At 35.3% G+C, this 20,808-nt stretch overlaps 3 protein-coding genes and 2 non-coding genes across 5 annotated transcripts; 1 reads left to right on the top strand and 4 right to left on the bottom strand.

Moving 5' to 3' along the window:
• Positions 1-82: 82 nt before the first annotated feature.
• Positions 83-2,358, bottom strand: LOC100266598 (uncharacterized). Its single transcript, XM_002281983.4, has 3 exons — positions 1,926-2,358; positions 1,272-1,325; positions 83-469 (listed from the first exon to the last, which is right to left on the bottom strand). The coding sequence occupies exons 1-3, from the start codon at positions 2,208-2,210 to the stop codon at positions 236-238; spliced, it is 573 nt and encodes a 190-aa protein (XP_002282019.1). The 5' UTR covers positions 2,211-2,358; the 3' UTR covers positions 83-235.
• On the bottom strand, positions 1,705-1,778 carry TRNAN-GUU (transfer RNA asparagine (anticodon GUU)). Its single transcript has one exon. It is a non-coding gene; the product is annotated as a tRNA-Asn (tRNA).
• A 1,283-nt stretch (positions 2,359-3,641) lies between the features above and the next one.
• Positions 3,642-13,680, bottom strand: LOC100244258 (sorting nexin 1). The gene is made up of 11 exons (XM_002281974.5): positions 13,362-13,680; positions 13,108-13,242; positions 11,494-11,629; positions 10,538-10,671; positions 7,412-7,486; positions 5,889-6,048; positions 5,606-5,739; positions 5,402-5,470; positions 5,084-5,163; positions 4,326-4,386; positions 3,642-4,237 (listed from the first exon to the last, which is right to left on the bottom strand). Exons 1-11 carry the CDS (start codon positions 13,371-13,373, stop codon positions 4,028-4,030), a joined length of 1,206 nt encoding a protein of 401 aa, XP_002282010.2. The 5' UTR covers positions 13,374-13,680; the 3' UTR covers positions 3,642-4,027.
• Positions 13,681-14,968: 1,288 nt separating this feature from the next.
• Positions 14,969-18,758, top strand: LOC104880155 (protein S40-7). Its single transcript, XM_010655811.3, has one exon. It carries the CDS (start codon positions 15,088-15,090, stop codon positions 15,742-15,744), a length of 657 nt encoding a protein of 218 aa, XP_010654113.1. The 5' UTR covers positions 14,969-15,087; the 3' UTR covers positions 15,745-18,758.
• LOC132254224 (small nucleolar RNA Z266) lies at positions 18,276-18,373 on the bottom strand. Its single transcript, XR_009466500.1, has one exon. It is a non-coding gene; the product is annotated as a small nucleolar RNA Z266 (small nucleolar RNA).
• Positions 18,759-20,808: the final 2,050 nt, after the last annotated feature.

Below are 20,808 nucleotides of genomic sequence, written 5' to 3'. Positions count from 1 at the left end.
CTTTTGCATCATATCATACATCAGATTACTTGATGTTGTTTGTAATATTAACCAGAACACAAGCAAACAGAACCCGAGGATATTAAGCCATAAGTGAAGAAAATTAAATGAGTAAATTACACAACAATAATGTCCCCCGAAAACCAATCTTTGTTGGTCAGGCTGAATGTCCTGTTTGTGAAATAAAAATTTTAAACAAAAACTTATATCATTACATCTCAAACCATATGTCCTCTCAAACTCTCGCAATTTCAACTGACTTTTTGAGGGCTTGCAGGAGACTCCTCATGATTCTAGGTTCACCAGGAGGGGACAGATCTTTCAAGGGTCCATTCCTTATAGCTCGAAAAGTTGGACCGGACCCATCAGTTGCAGGAAAAACCAAGCAATCTATGTAAACCAGTACTTCAGTCTTCCCATCTCCAATTGTAATGAAGCCCAATCTAGCTCCACCTTGTATTCTGTCCACCTGTTCAATCAAAATTCAGAACCTTCCATTAAGACCAATCAGGAGAGTGTAATCAGCTAGCATTGTCGTCCACAATAACACTGGTCCTGTCTACACCAAATAACGTTAGTAACAAGAAAACTGTGCCTTGTATGAATCCCTCCGATCAAGACAGATCCAGTGACAATTAGCAGCTAGAAATTAGGATGATTCCCTCAGAATTTTTTATATTACAGAGCTATGACACATCAGTCCTTGAAACCAATAGTATGTTAAGCATGGATTCTACTGCATCCATGGCATATCAAAAAAATGAATTCAATGCCATGAGTAAAGGACAATCATGATGAGTTAATGATACTGAAAGTGAAAATGACTAGCAGCCATGAATTTCTCTTTTCTTTTCTAACCTATCACTAGCCAGTTTATCCAGAAACTTGTGTCGTTTCCCAATGGTCACCCAGGCTAGCCGTGAATTGTAGGATTTATACTGCTTCTCAGAATAAGGTCATTACTATATACATATGTAGATGAGGAACAAAAGTAATTGCTCCCACCTAAGATTATACATATGTATAAATTCTATAATGATTGTATTATGGTCCTTTAATAGATGAAGGAAAAGAAAACTTCTTCAGAGATGCTCTCAGATTCTAGCTATGATGCATCAATTGTTGGCTTTTGACCTTTGGGCTGATTCATCTAGGCAAGTCTCGTTCATTTTAAGTGTCTTGACAGTAGAATCTTTGAAAATGGTGCTTCTTGTATCAGTAGCATCGAAATCATTTGTTTATAATTAAAGAGTTGGTACAAAGTGACCGACCTTGAGAGGCACAGGAAGCGGCAGATTAGCTCCTTGGCAAAGACTGTTTGCCCACTGTTACAATACCAATGAGAAAAAGGATCAACACAAAGGAAAAATATTAAAATAAAACTAAACTTCAATGGAATGTGCTGGAGGGAAGCTGCTGCTTCGATCAAGTTTATCTTGTTTCTTGTTTTCCTTTTAGATGTTATCAAAAGAAACTGTGTTCAATGTATTTATCATGATGTCATTTGTTGGTTTTGTTTTTTGTCCAATTCTGATTGTTGAAGACACAGATTCGACAAAAAAATACTAAGAAGTCTTAATCTAATAAGGGCAGTGAGCCTAGTTGAACATAGGAAGGTTAAGTGTTGGTGCCGAGGATGACGCTCGGTCTTAATGTAGTTCCAAACACTGGGTCCTAGTGTAGGTCCAGTAGACTAAAAATTAACGCTAGAAAGAGGGCTTGAACCTCTGACCTTGTGGTTAACAGCCACACGCTCTAGCCAACTGAGCTATTCCAGCTATGTTGATGGTGGTACTAGTATTAATTCAAATAGTATACAAAATATGTATGATTATAAATAGTTGAGATTAATTTTAAAAGAAAATGGCATTTTATATCAGTAAATGAGTGAGAGAATGTAGGGTAGAAACCGTGGAATTATATACCTGGAAAAGCAAGGATTCGAATCTGGGAATATCGGTATCGGAAGGCAGTTTCATGGTTCCAAGGGAGACTCCCTCCTCCTCCCCTGGCACAATGCTCCCACTTTCCGGTGATGCTTTTGGAACAGGCATGAGGTGCCGGTGGGAGGCAATTTCAGTGAGCTTGGACGACCGGGTTTTGTTCCCATTGATGAACACCAGTGTATGGGAGAGTGAGTGAGGTAGAGAGAGATGCACGTGGGAAGCTGCACGTGTCGGATGGAATATTAGCCTTACCGCAGTGGCCATGGTGATACCCCTTCTCACCAGTCACCACAGTCTGAAAAGAGAGAATTTGATTTTGGAATTTGGATTAGATCGGATAGGCTTTTGGTCTTCCCAGGTGGCATACATTTGAGGTGGAGATGAACCTTTCCAACTCCATCATTTCCATGTCGTGTCAACTGAGAAAAAGTTTTTGACAAAATAAATTAATTATATTTCTATTAGGATAATAGTATTCGTATATTTATAATATTTATAAAAATATATAATTTGTGATTTATTATAATATTATTATTTATATTTATTTTTAATTATAAAATTATTTTTATTTTTAATAAGATTTGAATTAAATTTAATTTATATTATATAAATTGAATTTATATATTTTTTATAAAATAAAAAATTATTTTTTTAAATAAATTATGTAAATAGGTTTTTAGTTTTTTATTTTGCAAAAATTTTTTTTAAAAAATAATTTACACCAAAGGAATCAAAATATCTTCTATTAAAGATGAATTAAATTTCATTTATAAGTGAGATTTTATTTTGTTTGAAATCATTTTTCACTTCATTATCGTGGTTACTTGAGTTACTCAAATATCAAAACGAAATAGAATATAAATAAGATTTTCATTCCTCCTCTTTATTCTTATAAATCAAATATGACCTATGTTTCATACCCATAAATGGGAATGATTTGAAAAAATATTATTTTTTTATAAATTCCTCTAAATAAAAAAAATTATTAAAAGAATTTATATAAAAGAATAACAATAATAATAATAATAATAATAATAATAATTCTTAGACAATAAAAAACTGTCTGTAATTTTAGATAAAAGTAGACCAATTTGACATAATTCAATAGCTTCACATTGTAGTGCAAATTTCATTTGGCATTGGAGAACAATACAGCCAGTCTAGTAATTATTTACAAGGAAAAAGGATAATTTTTTGTTTTAAAAATAGAAAATAAAGTATTTTTAGAAAATATCTTTTAAATATTTCTAAAAACAATTATAAATATATAAAAATAAAGCACTATATAAAAATTATTTTTAAAATAAAAAAATAGATTAAAAATATTTTAGTTTTCGTACAGATATCGGTTTTCAAAACATTATACAGTTACCGAGCAGAGTCCGTGCCACTGTTAGATTGAGGGGCTCCAAATGACCAAATCTTAAAATGGGGTGCGATGATCAGGTGCCTAGAGTTGATTCCTGTTGAGTCAGAATCTGAAGGCTGCGATCCCACTTGCCCACAAAGGACCGCATCAAGATGCAATTAATCAGAGTCTTATAAAAGCTTAAGCCCACCCGTTTTCTCTTATGCTCATCGTCTTCCCTGTTGGTCTTTCTGTAATTCCAACCATAAAATGCTGCCAACGCAACTTTTGATAACTGAGCAGGATGCTATAAGAACAGCTAATATAGTCAGATTATTCTCACAAAATTTCAAGATTCATAACAATTTCAGATTAACTTGCATGGGAAACCAACATTGAAAAAGAGTCGGCAAAATAAAAAGGTATGTTCAACCATTAAATACAGATTTCTATGTGGAAATGGACCAGTAAGTATAAGAAACACATGTCCAGTTTTGCCCTGTAAATGATTTTCCACAAGATTTTGAACCAACTTTTTCACTCAGCCTAGTGTTTTGTACATGTTATATAAAGGAAAGAGAAGGGTGGGGGAAACCCTAAACTTCATTTCGCATCCACAATTGCATAACTCACTCCCAAGCATCGGCGGTTTTTTACAAAGCAAGAGCCTCGCCTCCATTTAAAGACTCGCAGAGATAAACAAGTCTTCTCTCTGATTTTGAGATTCATGTGCTCATGCGGGAGAGCAAGATTCAAGTTTGGGAATAAGGCTTCGCCAGGCATCTGCAATGCCATTTGCCAGACGAGCCTGTCCCTTTGCAAATTCATGGAAAGCAAGGCCCATATCCAGTGTTTTCTGTTCTTGAAAACGCACAATTTCTTCATTCATTAACCTCACAATGGTCTCAAATCTTTTGGTTGCTTCCTCACTCTCGGCTTTCAACTGCATCATAAGAGTAATATTCACTAGATAAAGAAGATTTCTAACGCCCAAAGTAATCACAAAAGAATGCCAACACAAGCTGACATACCTCCTTATATTCAATTTCTGCTTCTCCCACCCTATCAGATCTTGTTAGCATGAGCTTGTCACTGCAACCCAATAAATAATCATATATTAGTACTACTATTTAGAAAATTGAAAGCTTACATCCCAAAACCCAATCAATGGAAAACTGAAACATCGAAGAAAATATAATGAACTAAATGGGTGATAAATAACCTGTTTCAACAGCTCAAGTTGATGTTGGGATGCATGCTTTCTATCAATGCATTATTGCAAGTCTGTTAGTGTTAGTATAAAAATGTCCTTTATGAATTCTGTTTGATTGTAAGCAATTTTTTTGAGAGCTCCAAATATTGTTCAGTGGTTGAAGAAAAAAATTGAGTTTTTTGGAAACAAGAACACACTATTAATTACACCTCTATATTGCAGTTAACACTAAAAACGTAGGCCACCTAAAAACTACTTTTGAGTCAAAAAACAGCACAATTTTTTGAAACAGTATCTATGCAAATTCTTTGTCTGTGAGCTCAAAATTAGATTGTGCCACAATGTGGATTATTACATTTGGAAGATCATAATGCTGAGTTGTCATACTCCCCAGCCACACAATTGACAAAACTAGTGGTTTGCACAATTCCAAACACGCTAGTCATACCCAAGAAGTAACAATGGAGTTCATCAAAATATGAGAAAAGTAACAGTAACAGCATGTGTGTGTGTGCGTGTGAGTGAGCGAGCGACTGAGAAAGAGAGAGAGAGAGAGAGAGTTAACCAGAACCATACAGATTTATCTCCTTCAGCTTAATTGTTTCAGCTAGCTCGCACTGTAGCCTGAAGGCATTGGCTCTCTCTGCTATTGTGGCCTGCTCCAAACAAGAAAGTGAGAAAAAAGGCAACACAAAGGGCAAACAGAAACAGGTATGAAGAGGAATAGAATGATTCTACCAAAGTTCCATCACTGTTATCAATGTTCCCCTTTTTAACTATTATTTCAATTTCATTTTCTAGGATGAAGCAGTGAGGTGGCACTCTATTAGCCAAGTAAATGATGCTCTTGATTTAAATGACATATATGGTTTTACGACATCAGCCAAGACTGACCTTAATGGACTGCACAGCTCGAACATAATCCTTCAAAGGTTCTTCAAAATTCATCAACAGGTGGTGGGCCTGCACATTATATGGCAGATCTACATTATAATTATGAACCCTACCATCCACAAAAATCGAACATGCATGCATATGCTTATCTGTCTAAAGAGCTACAAATTAATGTAACGGCTGAAATTCCATTAAAAACCCTACCTCCTTTTGCAGCTTAATTGATATCATCTCCGACTTAGTCCCTAGCTCAGAAAATGCCTTCCCTAGGCCATTTCCTTCACAAGCACCAAGGATTTTGACAGCCTTCCCAAAATCTGACAGAGATTGCCCCAACTCTGTGCAAACAGATGTAAACAATCATATTTTACACAATTAACTACTTTCATACATGAGTCTGGAAAAAGAGAAAAGTGAAATATGCATTATTATCAAGTGAAGAATAGGCAACAATCAAATGAAAGCCTTCTTCAAAATCTTTATTTACCTCTGTGTCTCTTTACCAGGCGATATGCATGCTTCTGAGCTTCAGCCAAGTGGTTTTCAAGCTCAAAGATGTAATGTTTCATCTTCTCATATTCAGGATTTGATTCTTCCACTGGCTTCTCCTTACCGAGGACAACATCACTTACTCTAGATTGCACATCCTGTCAAATATTTAGATAAGTAATTGTTGGATCATTCATCTATTCAAACTGGTAATTGCTGTTCAATAGGACTTTTCATGCAACTGCCCTTGAGGCTAACATAAAATGCAAAGTTGGTTCAGGGGGGAAAGAACTGTGTAATTGATCAATCAATCTTGTGATGAACAGTCTCTACTGCTCTATTGCAAAATTTATAAGCAGGTTTCATTTCACTCATATAATCATCTGATTAGTTTACCAACTAAAATGTTGAACAAAAAAAAAGATATTTTTTCAATTCACTCAACTTCTTTCCTAGAAAAAAGAAAGAAAGGAGATGGTGAAAGGCTTATGTCTTCAACAATTTGCTTGTAGAGACACTGATAACACACATATAGTTTATGGTATCTCATAACTAACTGATTAAGCAACAGCTCTTAGGCCACCTAAAGTGGAATATTCGATCTACATCTTGAGTTAAGAAGTCCAATAGGAGCAATATTTGAAATGGCAATCCATAAAAAAAACACTGATGTTAAGATCAGATAGAACAAGGTGAGAGCCCAAAAGTAATTACTAAGTAACTTAGTAGAATTAATAAGGCTGCTATGGATGGCCCCATACTAAATGAACAGTATCTCCTCCAGATGTATTGTACACTAACTTTATTAAAGTAGAATTAAAGAGAATACAACAGTGGAGGACCAGATTCCTCCTACAGAACTATGCATGACTTTTGCAGAAAAAGCTTCTGAAGAAACATTGCCCATTTTGGCAAAGAATTTGCATCCTCACTGTGACTCTAGGGGCCCACTTCAAGGAATACCATAAGGTTGAAGAGCTGATCATAATAAGATCAAATCAATTAAAAAGAATGCTGGGTCCATAAAAAATTTGCATGCTAGAACTAGTGGAATACTATTGACAGGCAACATCAGGGGTGATTGCAGTCCACCAGAATTACAAATTATGATGAGGGCAAGGAGCCCCCCTTCAAAAAAAATCTTTCAGCTTGGGATCTCTTAGTCAAATATTCTACCCTATTAGTATCCTTATCATAGAGCAAAAAATTGTTCCTTGTGGAAACCAGATCAAAATTAAGTTTGTCCAACAATTGTACTGTGCCATGTGTATGTGACAGATATTGGTGACAGGTTCTTCTTGTACGGCCTAACAACAGAGCATTTACCTATAAATCCTCTAATTTTTTTAAAAAATATTGAGAAAGCAAAAGGTTTTCTAATGTCTCTTGAAATTGTTTTAGCATTTACTATTTGACAATTGATGAAGCAGTTTACCAACACTCTGTTAATAATCGTAAAAGTATGAGGATTTTATACCTATAAAAAAAATGGGGATTTCATCCTTTTTACCCATGAATTACCTTAAAAATTTGCATTAAATCAGCTGGCTTCTTCTTAAAAATACCAGTCTCTTGAGACCTTGCTCTCTCCATCGTCTGCAAAATGGGCAATACAATATTGCCAAATCAAAAACAGAATTCCCTTAACAATAATACCAATGCAGAAAAACACAGGAAGTAATAGTAGACTTGATAGATTGTGTAGGAATGATGCACTATAAATGCATGGCTGTTTGGATGCATCAACAATGAGGACAAGATGTTCAGCTGTAGGCAATGTTTAGGCATAAAAGCAGCAAGATAAGTTCCATTACAGATTATTAATACCTGTGGCAGCATACAAGTTGACAGCACACATAGAAAGTATTAGTTCCTAAACAATGTATTGTCACTAACATGAATATAAGATATATGGTTCTGGTCACCATATATCGGGACTGGATAGAATATTCATAACTCAGGACATGGAAACTCTTAAGACAGGATAGGAATTGGGTATGTGGTTCATGCAATTTTATCCTTCAATTGGATGACAAATCCCATCCACCCATTCACCGATTGGTTCATGGAATTAGATTATGGACCACATAGAATATGGTAGAAGTGACAAGTTTGATATGATTCACCAACATAACTCAAACCCAACATGTTTTTCATGTGTTTGGGTTGAGTATAATCATGTTGGATCAAATTCATGTCGACCAACATAACCTATTTAATAAATAGGTCAATACGAATTTGACACAAATTGACCTATTTAATAATCGTGTTGATTAACCTAATTAAAACCATAACCTATTTGACCCACATTGGACTCATTTAGAACTTGATTTTGAATGAATAGGTTAATAGAGTCATAAATATTTTTTTTTTTTTATAAGTAAGCACAGAATTCATAGAAAAGAGGCAAAAAGCCACAGAGTATACAGGGGGTATACAAGGCTACTAAGGCCTCACAAGCAAAAAAACCGAAAAACCCACCACCCCTTATCTAGAAGCTAACCACTCCAGAAATCCTATAAGGGAGTTCGGCTCCTCTCCCATATACAATTTAGCCCAACCCCAAATGTTACATACAAAAGAATTAAATATATTAGATTGCAAGGTTAATCATATTGACTCAAATAAAACTTAACTCAACTTTATTATTAATTAGGACCTTATTATTAAATTACACAATGTGTTACCTATTTAAAATCTTCATCATGTTAGGGTTCATGTTTTTAACTTGATTATTATTTGTGTCATGTTTGGGCTTGGGTTGACTTATTTAATCAAGTGTCTATAAGTTTTGACATAACACAAACCCAACCCATCAACAAGAATTGTCACCATTTGGAAATGGGACCCAAGACTGGGCAAAATTGAGTAAATGTGACAATCAGATGAGTACCAATCCATAGGCTCAGGTCGGATTTAGATCAAGCTGCTGACACAAAAAGAAAATAACAAAAGAATTCACAAAATTAAAATTACATTTTTTTAACAAATCAATAAAATAATGCTATTTATATATTAAACTGATTAAAATACTGATAACTAAGCATGGATCAAGTTATATTCAGACTGGCATGTGTCATATGCTCAGCCTGACCAAGCCCAATTATCATTGGAGTTCGATGAAAAGAGCTTAACCAACACTGATTATAATCAGGCCAAGAAATGCACACCATATGGTCATTTCCAATCCACTCAAGTTAGGGTCAACAAGCTAACCTCGTAAGAAATTAAAATATTTATCAATTAAAATTAGAATCAGAAATCATAAAATAACACTAATTATATATGAAAAATTAATCAAATGATCCTTCGTGTTCATTGGGTTCTATTCAAGTTGGCCAGTCTGGTAGGCTCCAGCAGGGCCCAACACATTTGTGGTTGGATCAGGCCAAAAAGTGTTCAACCTGGTCCAACTATAGTCAGATTAAGAAATGCTGACCTAAACCCAACCAGCCAACCTAGAAAAAAAATTGAGATGATATTTGAAACTTAATGCTACTGCTAAAGATAAATTAAATTAAATTCTGATTAATTAATCCAATGGCTCCAGCTGGGTCAGACCATAACCAGCACATTTAAATTCTGGTTATTTAAAGGATTGTGTCTAATGGTAATAAAAAAAATTTTATCTTTGCCTCATTTTTTATTTTAAATTAGTTGATCAAAGATTTATTACTGTTAATAATAATAATAAAATATATTAGACATTTATCATACTATTTTGTGTTAATATTTTCACTTCTATAGTCAGATTGTGACATGCCTTATCTACTCAATTTATTTTATAACTCATTTCTAGGCACACTAATTTGATCATGCATTCAATTGCTAAGATGGTTGAATTGATAGATGATGAATTTTTATTTCCTATGTTTGAAACCATTGTTTTAATAGTTTACTAATTTTATTATTAAATGCTTCTATTCTTTATTCCTATGTCATACTTTCATCTAAACGATTGTTTCAAAATTTTATTCTGGACTATCATGTTTCTTTAAGGCACTCCCTGTTGGTATAAAATTCAAACAGTTATAAGTTTCTATTTATTTATTTTCTAAAATCCGAATTTCTCAATTCTTTGAGTCTTTTCAGATTTTACAAGATTTAAATTTATCATATGCTTGCTTCTTTACCAATTCATTTCAAGCAAGTTGGCAGGTCTAAGTTTGCAACCCACCACGCTGCTATATTGTGAAATATAGTATCCCAGCCCCCATGGGATACCAGCTGTATCCTGTATACAGTAGATAAAAGGCTCATTCAAATTTCTAAGCCAGGGTGAATACATGTTTTAAATACAATATAGAAGGCCATATAAGAAAACGCATATTCTATTTGGGCACCTTATCTGGGCTAGCCTAATGGCTTTTAGTAATAAGCCTAATGGTTCGAGCACATTCATGTACCTACCAATTGGAACAAATCTCATTGAGGAAAAAAAATATTGTCATTAAGAAATAATTTTATAAATTAGAATTACTATTCTTGCCCCTACACGCTTCATATGAAAACTATTCTCCTTCTATATATGTGCATATAAAGTACTATATACTATTTTGCAGAGAAGCAAATTCAGAGACAGGAAAATCAGACAACTTTTCAAACTAATTTCACTTTAGCAAGAAGCATTGTAATAGAATATATCACCTCTTCATCTGCCTGCAAAAAGGTTCTTAGGTCCTCACTTTGCTGAAGCTCATGATGCGATGCTATCCTGTTAACAAATATATCCAATGCTTGACGCCTCATCTCAATAAATTCAGCACTGAAACGAAACTTCTCTGCATTGTAGAGACTAAAGTTAATGCCCATAAAATATCAAAATGTTCTGTAAATAATCTTATCACAACATCTTTTTCTGTGTCATATCTTTCATTAAACTTATGCTCATGTAGGCAAACTAGAAAACAAGATATATCAGCAGAAAATTCAATGATAAGTTACATTACTCCTGTTGTGCCTGCAGAGGATCAAGGGTTGATTCTCAATCAAGCCTCAGCTAGGCTCTAATTGGCTAGTCAGGAATTCCCCATCCAAGATTTGGATTCCATGGTGGCAGCAAAATAGACCCTGGTGTTTGATTGAAGAAGCAAAGTATTTACCTTCACAACAATCAATTTGGATTTCGATGCGTCTGCAACTGTCCAAGGGTTGTAGACTGGAGTGAGAGGGATGGAAAATGATGGTGAATTGAGGATGGGACTTGGAAAAAAAATGTACAGGATGAAGTGCATTTGTCAGTTGTTATCCTTGCACCCATTTTTTCCAACATAATACTGAAATTTATTTTCTCTCTTAAAAGAAGTGCCAAAAATAAAAAGCACGTCCCTGCTGAGGGATAGTACAACCTTTGCAGAAGCCTTTCCAAAGGGAGGCATAACCATCCAGGCATTGCCTATTTACCCAATACTAATTTTTACCAACTTATTAATGACAGGCATATAAGATTGATATATGAAGAGAACAACTTATTAAAAAAAGAATAATTTATGAGGGGAACAGACAATTTGGGTAAGGCCCGGCAAAAAAAACCATCATCATGGCCACATTATCCTAAAATTTTACTTTTCAAGAAAGTCAAGAGGAACTCATTGGCTAGTTACCTACAGCACTCTTCTCTGGAAGAGGAGGAACAAAAATGCCTTTGTACTTCTCAAAGAGACGGTCACGTAACCAAACAAAATCACTGTAACGTCGAATAACAATCTTCTCCTGACCTTGGTACTCAGGTAAATTTGTCTGCCAAAACAATGAGTAATCAAGCCTCCAAATTGTAAACTACCAAAATTATTGAAGTTCCACTGTATGCTTATAAGGGAAAGCTGGAATACAAAAACAATGATGTAGATTGGTGAACAGAACACAAAGAGCAATTGCAACAGACATGCTAGTTTATGAGAAATATACAACATTACTAATTGAACATTAATAAAAAGGCATTGCCTATTTTGGACAGCAATATTCCCAATTAAATGACAATAAAAGGGCACTGCCTGCTGTGGACAGCAGTTATACAGTTTAAATTGAATAAAAATAAATTCATCTGAAACAGCTATCAAACTTTGTATGGTGCTTAAAACAATTATAGAACTTAAAGGCCAGGCCTTTCTTTAAACCATTCCAATGAAAAAGGCATTACTCAGAAATCTATTGTTTTCTTAATCTCGAAGGATTCAATTAATATTTGCTTCTTTACAGAGGGGTTATTTGAAAAGCCATGATGTTTATGCCAATTCTCTAACAATGATCAAGCATATTTGAACACTTCTCAACATGAAAAGCATATTAATACTGCTCAATACCAGTTAGATAGATAGCAAATCATCCACCAGTTTTGACTTTCCAAATGTGACTAAGGCAGAATATTATGCATCCAAATTGTAAGAACACAAATATAAAAGCAAAATAGTATAATCCCAGTTATTTAATGATTTACAGTTTGCTAAACATTGTTCCTCAGAACATTTTACTTTGCTATTCTCAAAAACCTCATCCTGCAAGCTACCATTGCAGCACAAGCATACATAAACAAACAAACTGTAGGACAAGAGAGGCAGCTCCACTGTATCATTGAGTGCTTTTGTATTGCACATAAGCATGATGCTACATGAAGATTGTCCTAGCATATTGGGTGAAAACATAAAACATGAAAAATCCAGAATACACTGAGAGATTGTTACTGAGAAAAGCACATGCTCAGTACACAGATGTAGTAGACAACAATTCATGAATTGGTGTTGAACAACTCAGGATCTAAGATGTCCTAGTCTCTTAAGATGACATACTAATACCATCAAACTAGCAATAGAATTGGTTAGGATCCCATGTAAAGAATTCAAAGTGAACAATCTTCTGTACTGAATTCTAAACAAACTTTCAACCAACCAAAATACCACAGCATTCAAATCCCATATCAAACAATGCAAAGCAACAATTGGTTAATAATTCTCCAAATTTACAAACATTGCAGGGAATATGATATCGATATCAACCTCAAGAAAGCCCATAAGTATAATCAAAATCTGAAAAATAACCATCCACACACGCATACAGAAGATATCATAATATCCACAAAATCTTTTTGACTGGGCATTGAAACCCTAACCCTAATGTAATAATTTGAACCAAAACTAAATCAAAATTAAAAAAATAAATAAAATAAAATAAAAAATGAGGGAAGAAACTAGCACGAGAGAACATTTACTTTAAGAAATTACCTTGGTGATGACGCGATAGGAGATGTAAGCCTGGACGCCATTACCCAATTTTACAGGATCTGTGACTGAGACCGATAAAAATGGTTGTGCACTTGGAGATCTAGGGCTTTGCGAAGACCCTGATCCGCTTCGCTGCTGCTCCATATTTCATTGCGAAAAAAATAAAACCAAAAAAAAAAAGAATAAATTCACCCAAAAATTAAAGCAAACTCATCTGAATTTGGAACTGAAGAGGACAGCAGATTCGCAATTACCGTACTAATCATGGCTATGTGCTATTTCGGGCGTGCTTCGATGAAGAAGGTTCAACGGCAGAGTAAGATCGTAATCTAAAGTCCGCCGGTGTGTGCAGTACGCTATTCCGGCAACCGGCAAATCTTCGGGGAAAAGATAAATGGCATTAGGTTCGCCAACACGATACGTCACCGAGTCTTGCGCTCAATACATAAATTAACAAAAGTTTGGCTCCTTGTTGAGAAATGTGTCAAGGACGTTGCTGAAAAATTCTGGTAAAAGAAACCCATAATAATATTGAAACTGTGGGACCCCTGTTTTGATTGTTCCACGCCTGAGAAGCCACTTCCTTATCCGCTGCTACCGCCTTTTTATTTTTATTTTTATTTTTTTTTCTGTTTTAAAATAATGATAAACAGATTTATGTTTCGAATTTAATATATATTTATATATAATAAATAAAAATACTAATTATAAAATATGTTCCATCAACTCCCGCAAAATATAAATTCATAATTTTTTAAATACATTTCAAATTTTTATTTACAAACATTATGGTAACTTTGTTCCCTATAAAAAATTCTTTTAACACTCTTCATCCTTTTCTATTTTTTTTTCATCCTTTTTCATAATTTTCTTTAACTTTTTATTTTGGTATTTGGAATCCATGATTTAAACATGTTTTCAAATAATAAAAGAATTATTCACCCAAATGAAATTTAATAATTCTTTTAATTATGAATTATACAAGTTGGTGATGCCAATCTCAAGCTAGATTGGATAACTCAAATTAGAATCCATATCTGAAAAAAAAAAGTTATTAATATTATTATATATAAATTAATTAGTTCTTGAAAATTTTAAAAGAAATAGAAAAAAAATTAAAAATAAATATAGTGGAAACAAAAAAATTAAAATTAATAAAATATTTCAATCTCAATTTAGTTATTTTATTATTTTATATAATAATTAAAAATATATAAGATTTTAACTCATTTTAATTATATTTTATTTTTTACATATAAATTTTAATAAAATTAAGTATCAGAAAATAATTTTTTTAAACATTTTTTTTCAACTTTCCGAAAACTAAATTATTTTATTATTGAAGTCATTTCCTATTTTCATATTTTGCGTTTTTACCTATACTTTTATACGATGAGCCCTTTTCAAAATTATTTTGCGTTTTTACCTATACTTTTATACGATGAGCCCTTTTCAAAATATCACGCGCCTTTTTCGCGTTCACGATAACCACGGTTGGGATAATTACCTGCAACGGACTCCCACGTGGTATCTTGTTTCCTGACTATTCAAACTGGTTCATAGGGTCATAGTCCAAAAGTCTCAATCAAGTGACGTGGCATCAATTGAATGGGTAACACTGGCTACATCGACGCAGATAAGGATATGAAGTTTTGTTTTAGTAACGCGGCACCCTCACTGCCCTAAGAAGCGAAAGTCCCTAAACCCCTACCCATATATTTAACATGTAATTTTCATGGTCGGATTCCCCACTAATATTCCACTGTGGTCGCAACTTCTTCGGCGGTATGTACCGGACCAAGAAATTCATAGCACGTGTCACAGTCAGCATTTTGGGCCAACAGTCCCCACGCAGCACAAAGATAAAACAAAGCGGAGAAGCAGTGGAAATATTCCTCGTAATTCTTCCTCCACCTGCGACATTTGCCACGTCAGTCCACCTCTTTAAAAGGCACTCTGTTCCAGTGACGTTCAAACGAGATGGAAACCAAGCGGTTCAGCAACTCCAGTCACCGCCGATCAACTACCGCGCGCCTCCTCGGAGTACCCTCTGGCCAGTCCGGCCCTTCCACCGGCGATTCGTCCTTCTCCGGTGGTGATTTCAGTGAGGACGACGTATTTTGGACGAGCGACTTGGTCGAACCGAACCACCTACCAAATAACCCTTTCGGCGCTGGCAAGTCCAACGACCATTTTCGGACACCTGAAAGTCATGGTATCCTTGCTACTTTAACGGATTCCGACCAGAACATGACTATCGAAGCCCCTCCGATGCTGAACCGGAAAACTTCGTTTCCATCATCGATTAGAGCGGTTCCTGCGATACCTAAGCCCCCGCATATTTCTCTAGAAAACAAGCACTCTCAATCCCTACCAATTAGAAGGTTTCATCAATCAGCTCCGATGAACATCCCAGTCCTATCCAAGGCAAGGAGCAGTTCTCTTGCCCAAGCAGACGACGAAGACGACGAGGCAGAAGATGAGATGTTGCCACCGCATGAGATCGTGGCACGAGGCTCTCGTCGATCGCCGAAGACGACGTCTTCCGTGCTGGAAGGCGTTGGAAGGACATTGAAGGGGAGAGATCTGCGTCAGGTTCGAAACGCTGTATGGCGCAAAACAGGTTTTCTTGATTGAAGTTCCAATTTTGAGGTTTCGGATCATTTTTGGTCATATAATGACAGTATATTGACCAAGTGAGGGAAATTAAATTTGCTTTTGGTCAAATGAGAGCAGTTAGCGGAAATTATACAGAGTTCTTGATGTATCTTTCCTCAATACAATTTGGACAATTGTGAATTTGATTTTGGATGCCGAACCCTCTTTCTTCATTTTTGCATGTTGGCATCTTTGTGTTTGGTGGATATTTTCTTATCGCTAACTTGGAAATGTGCCATTCAAACTGTGTCTTGTTTGTCATTGTTGGTTAAGCATGACTCTGTTCCGAATCTTCTGATATATAATCCCTCAGTTACTGGGGCAAGATGCTTGTTTCTTTTCCTTTATATGCGCTGATGTAGAATGCAGAAATATGCACTTACCCGACTGAACCGTGATTTGAATAGCAGAATGTAGTTTGATTGATATTAGGTATTGGCCAACACAGCGGTTGTTTTAAGGTTCATGTGGTGCTTTTTGAATTATCATTCACCAAATGTGTATAATCAGTCATCTAATTGACAATTTTACTTTCATTAGTAGCATTAAATCCAGCGCAACAAAGAACTAATCAGCCATGAAAAATGACATAGTCTGTATTGTTATCTCATTCTCTGTTTCTATTTCTATTTCTATTTCAAAATTAAATATATTTCTGCAATAATCTGATTGCCCATTTCTGTGTTGCCATGGATGGTTAAAATCAGAATTTTGCTGAAAGAGGTAATTGCAGTATGGTTGGTTGAATTGCATCATCTTTGACTTGGTGTTTCGAACATAGGCATAAATCTAAAATGTATCTAAGTAATAGGGATCATAGCAATTCTCTTTGTGTTCCAGCATTTCAGGTGATGCTAAAACTAAGAGCCCGTTTTGTAGTGATTCTAGAAAGCGTGTTTCATATTTTTAATACTTAAAAATTTTCATTATTCAAATATTAGAAATGGTAGAAACGTTGTCTAGAATCACTCTCAAACGCACTCTAAATGGAATGAGTGTTGGTACTGTTAGAATAACCTAGATGAGGTATGAAAATGGATAGAAGTACAGGAATTATAGCTCCCTTTTGAATTTTTTTCATTTTGTAATAATACCAAGTTCTTTCACTTGTAGATGCCAGGAAGGTAAAAGAGCATTACCATATATTCTATAATGGATCTCATACATTAAGTGTATCATGAGTAATAAAAGACAAAATATATTTAAATTTCCCTTTAAAAATGCCATGGATACTGAGTGAAAGAGTACACAAATAAATGAACTGATGGAGTTAATCCAAAATGCGAAAACTCAGAACTGCCATGTCTGTTAATGATGTGTCAATTATCATAGCATATGGATATCGATGGGACTCTTATGTTTTTTCCTTCTTCCTGCTCGAGCTTATCCCATATAGCTGCTTTTGTAGAGCATTTTACAATTATCTGAGTTGACCCACAACAAAGTTTGGTTGACAAGACATGCTCAAGAAACCCCAATTGGTTTGATCGTGCTTGTAAGTCGGGTTGTTGCAGTTATGTTCTTGAATGCAAATGTATGTTGAAGTAGGTCAAAAGATCAGAAGATCAGAGAAACGATCCAAATGTTTCTATCCGTTTGTGTTTGTTTCTGTTTTTACTGGAACAGAGCAAGAAAGAAAGGGAACATCATGTGAGGAGGGGTAAAAGCAGGAAGGGAGGAGAAAGAGGAGGAATAGGCCAGTATGTATGCAGTTTAGATCTCTTTATTCTTTCTTTTTCTTGTATCAATCCATTGTCACGCTATTAGTATGAAAAGATTCATGAAACTCGTGTCTTTTTTTTATTACTTTTATTTTCTGCTGCTGTTTGGTCATCACCACTAGGGGGTGCAGGAGTATTGTAAACAGGGTGATCACACTTATTTCGCTGGGTGTGAGTTATAAATGAGCATGTTTTATTCTAATATTCCTGCTAGGCCGTCATGCGTCTCGTGAGTCATTCTATAGTAATTTCTCCGTCTTTCTACCATATACATCTTAAGGTTGATTATTTCCAAACGTTGTCACTTTCACACCACCATTTTTTTTCCTTTGTTTGGTTTTATTCCTTTGTTTGGTGACATTAGTGCGTGGCTTGTTGATTGAAACAAAAGTAGTAGGCAATTGTCACCATCTAAAAAAACATATATATATATATATATTTAAAGAAATATAAATATAAACAAAGGCAATAAAATAAAATATGAATAGAAAACTAAAAAAGAACTAAAAATATGTTTGGTTTGAAAAAAATAAAAATAAACTTACAATTAGAAGATTATTTTTCTATATTATTTTAGTTTTTAGTTGTTATACATAAATTTCTAAGAAAATGTTTTAATATTACTTTTCTTTTTCCAAAATTGAAAATGCTGTTTGAAAATTTGTGACTGGTGTTGTCTGGGCATTGGCATATTTTTTATATCAGTTCAGAACGCGTTCGAAGACCAGATCTAAATGCCTCAAGGCTCAAAAATGTTCAAAATGAAATATATGAATAGATTGATGATAGGGGTGGCAAGTCAGGAAATTAATATGCCTCAATGATTTGAGTTCAGAAAGAAGAAATCTCCTTTCACACATCTAATTGAATCATCACTCTTGCCGCCAGCACCATCAGAAAAAACAGCTAAACTCTATAGAATATCAATCAAAAAGTTCTAAATACATTATTGTAACCCACCTTGGCCTGAGACATTCATCTCGCATTATTTGAACCTAAAATCCCATCAACTGGAACAACCAGAGATAAGATATCAAAGGTGTTCCACTGAAGAATGAGAAAGGAACAAATCAAGATAAAAGCCTCGTACAAACAAGTTGGGTTTAAAAAGGGACTCGAAAGGAAAACCCTAGCGAGTGCCTTTCAATGGATATTGTTGATATAGCGCAGCTATGACTCGACACGCTTCCATGGCGGATATGGAAGGCGATCTTAAGGGCTGCGCTTACGAAGAAGGCGAACAGATAATTCGATAAATCAAAACCCTAGAACGCCAGCCCTAAGGTCGGAGAAGGGAGATTATATAGGGCTTCTGTTTTGATTAAATGACAAGCTTACCCCTGCACGTTTTATTCAATGACGCTTCTGTGCAGGCTTCCTGGGCCCTGGGCTGTGGGCTTAAAGTCGGTCGGGTCAAGATACATAAAGCTCTGGACTGGTTGGTCCAGAGTCCAGTCACATAGGATTGGCTTTGGACTTTCAAGGATGCCCAAACGCTTCATTAACCGTCTTCTACTCACGGTAGGCTCACTGATGGTATGTAGTTTTGTTTTATTCGATTATTTTTAACATTAGTATATAAAATAGATAGTTTTATATTCTTCGTAAAATAATTCAAAATTTTAAAACCGCGTCTCAGGAGAAAATTTGATATTAATTTTTTTTTATAAAAAAAGTAGGCCAATTACAGGAGGAGTTCAGTGCCTAGAACGTGCTCAGCAAGACGCATTTTCCAGCGAAGTTCAGAGGAAATGTTGAAGGATGAGATAGCTCCATCACCAGATGAAGCATCCCCAGACGAGATCGTATCGCTGGCGCTTGAAGTACTCCGGAGTCCGGACCCCACGAATCAACCAAACTCCCCCATTCCATCACACCAAAGGCCGACCAAGCCGTAGAATCTTTAGCCCAAGCGTGTTGGAAGTGATTTCCATGCGACCGTCCTAAATTGCCCAATCATTTCCCTTTTTCTATCTTGCAATATTTAAAGCTAGGGAAAAAATTATTGTAGAATATTCATGGAGCTTCATTAAATTTATAACTTGTTTAATAGTGATTCTAGAAAATACTTTCAATAGTAACTTGTTTAATAGTGATTCTAGAAAGTGCTTTTAATATTTTTAATACTAGAGCGATAAAATCTAATAACTCTTAAAGATAAGATGGTCCAAGATATCCTGTCCTGTCCCCTAGGGCGTCGTCTTTATAAGTTGAAAGAAATCCAACCCCAATTGAAAAGCTAACGGTCCAGTCCACTAGTCAAAACACATTATTTTGGTAAAACCGTAGGTTGGGACTTGACAGAAAATATGAAAGCAATGGTGTCTGAGAATTAATAATTTAATACAGCTGTTTAAAAGTGGACTAGACCACGATTGTGAAAACTTTGTCCCAAATGATAAGAATAGTATCAGCCCACGAAATTTACCAGAACATTGGTGCCCACTGGGTCACACAATGATGTATGGAAAGCAAATTGGGTTTTCAAGTCACTCCATCAATCCAATCAATCCAGCCATCAAACCGCATTAGGAGAGCTTGAACAAATTTGAATGGGAATTGCATGGTGGTATGCCAAAAGCAAGTCATGACCACATTGATTGTACATGTCTATCAGGACCATAGAATATTATCATCCCAATTACTCCACTTCTACAGGCTTCACACGTGAAGAAGAAATTGCCCCCAGAATTAATGAGAGAGATCCTGACCCCCCATGTTTCAATTGAATTTGGAGCTAACTAAAAGCCACTTTCTAGTCTTCTCGGTCTCTCACACACAACGCACGCTGACGCGGATTCTCTTATTTTCCTTTGATTTCGTTTCTTGATTCTTCCCCCTATGCGCGTAAACCAACTTGCGTGACTTTCTCTTTTAACTTTAGAAGGGTCTGAGACTTGAGTGTGGTTTGACTTCGCTGGACTTACTATTTCCTCTAACCTTTTCTCACGATTCCCAGCACCCACCACCCTCCTTTTGTTTTATTTGTCCATGTATTCTGTTTCCACGACATCTCAGAGCTCTCTTTTTTTCCTTTCTTATGATAAAATAACGGGGAGTGGATATAAATAATAATAATGATTTTTAATTGACAAATACATAGAGGTCGTGTTCCACGTTTGGTCGTGCACATAAATGTGTATGAAAAATGCTTTCTAACCACCTGCTTCTTCGAAAAAAACCAAACACATATCACCCCTTACCCTTTTCTCATAATCCAAACGGTTCTAAATATTTTCTCATAAAGTTTAAACATTTGGGCCAGGAAAAAACAAGGAGAAGAGAGATGAGAAAGTTTTGTGCTGGGAAAGTCCTCTGAAAG

The sequence above is a fragment of the Vitis vinifera genome, chromosome 8 (genome assembly GCF_030704535.1).
Source record: "Vitis vinifera cultivar Pinot Noir 40024 chromosome 8, ASM3070453v1".
NCBI classification, from domain to species: Eukaryota; Viridiplantae; Streptophyta; class Magnoliopsida; order Vitales; family Vitaceae; genus Vitis; species Vitis vinifera.
This window is presented reverse-complemented; position numbering and strand designations above follow the sequence as displayed.

What these genes read in the sequence shown, in the direction of transcription:
- LOC100266598 (XM_002281983.4), bottom strand. Translation starts at nt 2,210, where the DNA reads ATGGCCACTGCGGTAAGGCTAATATTCCATCCGACACGTGCAGCTTCC. An exon ending in TCGAATCCTTGCTTTTCCAG is followed by an intron (nt 1,326 to 1,925) that starts GTATATAATTCC and finishes GTATTGTAACAG; the next exon opens with TGGGCAAACAGTCTTTGCCA. An exon ending in CGCTTCCTGTGCCTCTCAAG is followed by an intron (nt 470 to 1,271) that starts GTCGGTCACTTT and finishes TTGATTGAACAG; the next exon opens with GTGGACAGAATACAAGGTGG.
- LOC100244258 (XM_002281974.5), bottom strand. An exon ending in CCTATCGCGTCATCACCAAG is followed by an intron (nt 11,630 to 13,107) that starts GTAATTTCTTAA and finishes TTGTTTTGGCAG; the next exon opens with ACAAATTTACCTGAGTACCA. An exon ending in CCTGGTAAAGAGACACAGAG is followed by an intron (nt 5,740 to 5,888) that starts GTAAATAAAGAT and finishes CTGTTTGCACAG; the next exon opens with AGTTGGGGCAATCTCTGTCA.
- LOC104880155 (XM_010655811.3), top strand. Translation starts at nt 15,088, where the DNA reads ATGGAAACCAAGCGGTTCAGCAACTCCAGTCACCGCCGATCAACTACC.